The sequence below is a fragment of the Engraulis encrasicolus genome, chromosome 12 (assembly GCF_034702125.1).
Source record: "Engraulis encrasicolus isolate BLACKSEA-1 chromosome 12, IST_EnEncr_1.0, whole genome shotgun sequence".
Classification (NCBI taxonomy): Eukaryota; Metazoa; Chordata; class Actinopteri; order Clupeiformes; family Engraulidae; genus Engraulis; species Engraulis encrasicolus.
In genome coordinates, this window is record NC_085868.1 from 39,723,359 (window position 1) to 39,725,858 (window position 2,500).

The window sequence follows — 2,500 nt, forward strand, 5'->3', positions numbered from 1 at the left end:
CGGTGCCGATGAGGACGTAGGGGGCGTTGGTGGAGTTCTCCGCGATCAGGGAGATGTACGGGCCCAGCATGAACTTACCCCATAGTCCCACCGCCAGAAGGATCGCCCCCGTGATCTGTAGAGAGGAGAGGAGGGGAAACAGACAAGAGAAGAGGAGTCAAAATTAGGTGTGTGTGTGTGTGTGTGTGTGTGTGTGTGTGTGTGTGTGTGTGTGTGTGTGTGTGTGTGTGTGTGTGTGTGTGTGTGTGTGTGTGCGTGTGTGTGTGTGTGTGTGTGTGTGTGTGTGTGTGTGTGTGTGTGTGCACGTGTGTGTGTGTGTGCACGTGTGTGTGTGTGTGTGTGCGTTCATGTGTGTGTAAATTGTAGTTTTTTTCCTGGCAAAGCTGAGGGTATTTTGTGTTGTTGTAAGAACTATTGTAATCTCATGGTGTTCAGAGTTTCTCTTGGGACACTCAGTGATCCATTCACAAGAACTGAAGTTTTGGGGTGCCTTTCAAACTGGCAGTCTCGCACTGAACTGATCTAGGTTTTTCAGACCTAAGGTTCTGCTGCCACCTCCTGGTCATTATGGGTACTAAGAGAATACAAATTGATATTTTGCCATTCAACGACAAGACATAATCATGGAGTGTTTAGTTATTATGTAAACTAAAATCAATATAAATAACATATTTAACATAATTCGAATCAAAAGTGGAAATTAAACAAATACATTTCAAATGATTGATTCCAATTATAGTAGGCCTATAGATGGAACGAACTGAACCGGTACTTGTAAATATTATGCAAATATTAAAATATTATTTCTCTACATGATGAATATAACGGCATGAAGAAACTCAAACTGCAGTGAATAATTAATACATAATGACTTCACAAGAATAGAAGAGCAACAGAACTTAAAGTTAACACACAAGGAGGCGTGAAAAGAAGGGTTCATAGGCAGTGCAAGTACACTTTTTGGATGATGACATTCCTTGCAAGGCCGAACATGAATAACATGACAGTGTTGTTATTCCAAACACATGTGCTGCATTAAACTCCATAAAGATCACTCCACTTCAGCTCACTGACCACGTATCACAAGCTATTCCAATCACTACCCCCTCTTTCTCTCTCTCTCTCTCTCTCTCTCTCTCTCTCTCTCTCTCTCTCTCTCTCTCTCTCTCTCTCTCTCTCTCTCTCTATCTCTCGCTCTCTCTCTCCCTCTCTCTCTCTCTGTCTCTCTCTCTCTCTCTCTCTCTCTCTCTCTCTCTCTGTCTCTGTCTCTCTGTCTCTCTCTCTCTCTCTCTCTCTCTCAGCATTAGGGATTTTACATGCAACTTTGTACATTTACTACGCGCGTACATACATCTACTTTCTGATGGACAGTAAGGGCTATCCTGTAACCCAGTCCTTTCCTTTGTAGAGCACATCTGGCTGTCTTGAGAAGCACTTTCCTCCAGGAGGAAGTATTGTTTAAAGGGACACTGTGTGAGATTTTTAGTTTTTTATTTCCAGAATTCATGTCACCAATTCACTAATGTTACCTTTTTCATGAATAGTTACCACCACCATAAAATTCTAAGTATTCATTATGATTGAAAAAAATCCACTTTTCTTACATGAAAAGGGGGATCTTCTCCATGGTCCGCCATTTTGAATTTCCAGAAATAGCCATTTTTAGCGGCAAAATTGACTGTACTTGGGCCATACTAGAAAATATTAATTTATTACTTAGTGAACTTTCATGAAAAGATCAAATTTGGCAATAGGCAGCCCAGTTTCAATTAGCAGCATAGTTGCAGTACCCTTTGTGACCATTTCCTGCACAGTGTACCTTTAAGCTTAATGTGAGTTTGACATTTGGGCAGTACAAAATCCCAGATGATTTTGGAAATTCACCCAGAGTCCCAGACAGATTTTCTGGCTGCTACTCCCTCACCACAGTTGAATTGAAGGCCCTACTGTACCATGATCAGTCATAAACACTTCCTCTGTTCTCTAACTGGTTAGTTTTAGGAAAGAGTCAACCTGTGAAGGATTCACAGTTTCGAGTTTCAAGATTCAAGACATTTATCGTCATTGACAGAGGGCAACGAAATTATCTGTGGAGCAACAACAACAACAGTGTGCAGTTGATTTCCAGTTTAAAGTGCTATTAACATAGAAGTTGCTTGATCATTGCTTGGACCCCCCACCCCCAAAACGCACGCACGCGCACACACACACACACACACACACACACACACACACACACACACACACACACACACACACACACACACACACACACACACACACACACACACACACACACACACACACACACAGTGCCAGTGCCAGACAAATAAAGCACATTAGATCCTCGGTACAAGATGCTCTGTACAAAACATATTAATGAAGTATGGGGGTGCTGATGGTGAGGCTATCTAATTGAGGACCCCTCACAGCCAGTGTTGCCAGATTGGGCTGTTTCCTGCCCAAAATTGGGCTGCTTAGGATGGCCGTGTGCGGGAAA

The 2,500-nt window shown here is 42.6% G+C and overlaps 1 protein-coding gene across 1 annotated transcript in view; it reads right to left on the minus strand.

Annotated features, from left to right (window-relative positions):
• Positions 1 to 2,500, minus strand: part of tspan7b (tetraspanin 7b) — an 81,929-nt gene that overhangs the window by 25,896 nt on the left and 53,533 nt on the right. The window contains exon 2 of the mRNA XM_063212171.1: positions 1 to 115. This exon is cut by the window's left edge and continues 74 nt beyond it. Coding sequence (XP_063068241.1) covers positions 1 to 115 — 115 coding nt within the window. The remainder of the gene's footprint in view (positions 116 to 2,500) is intronic.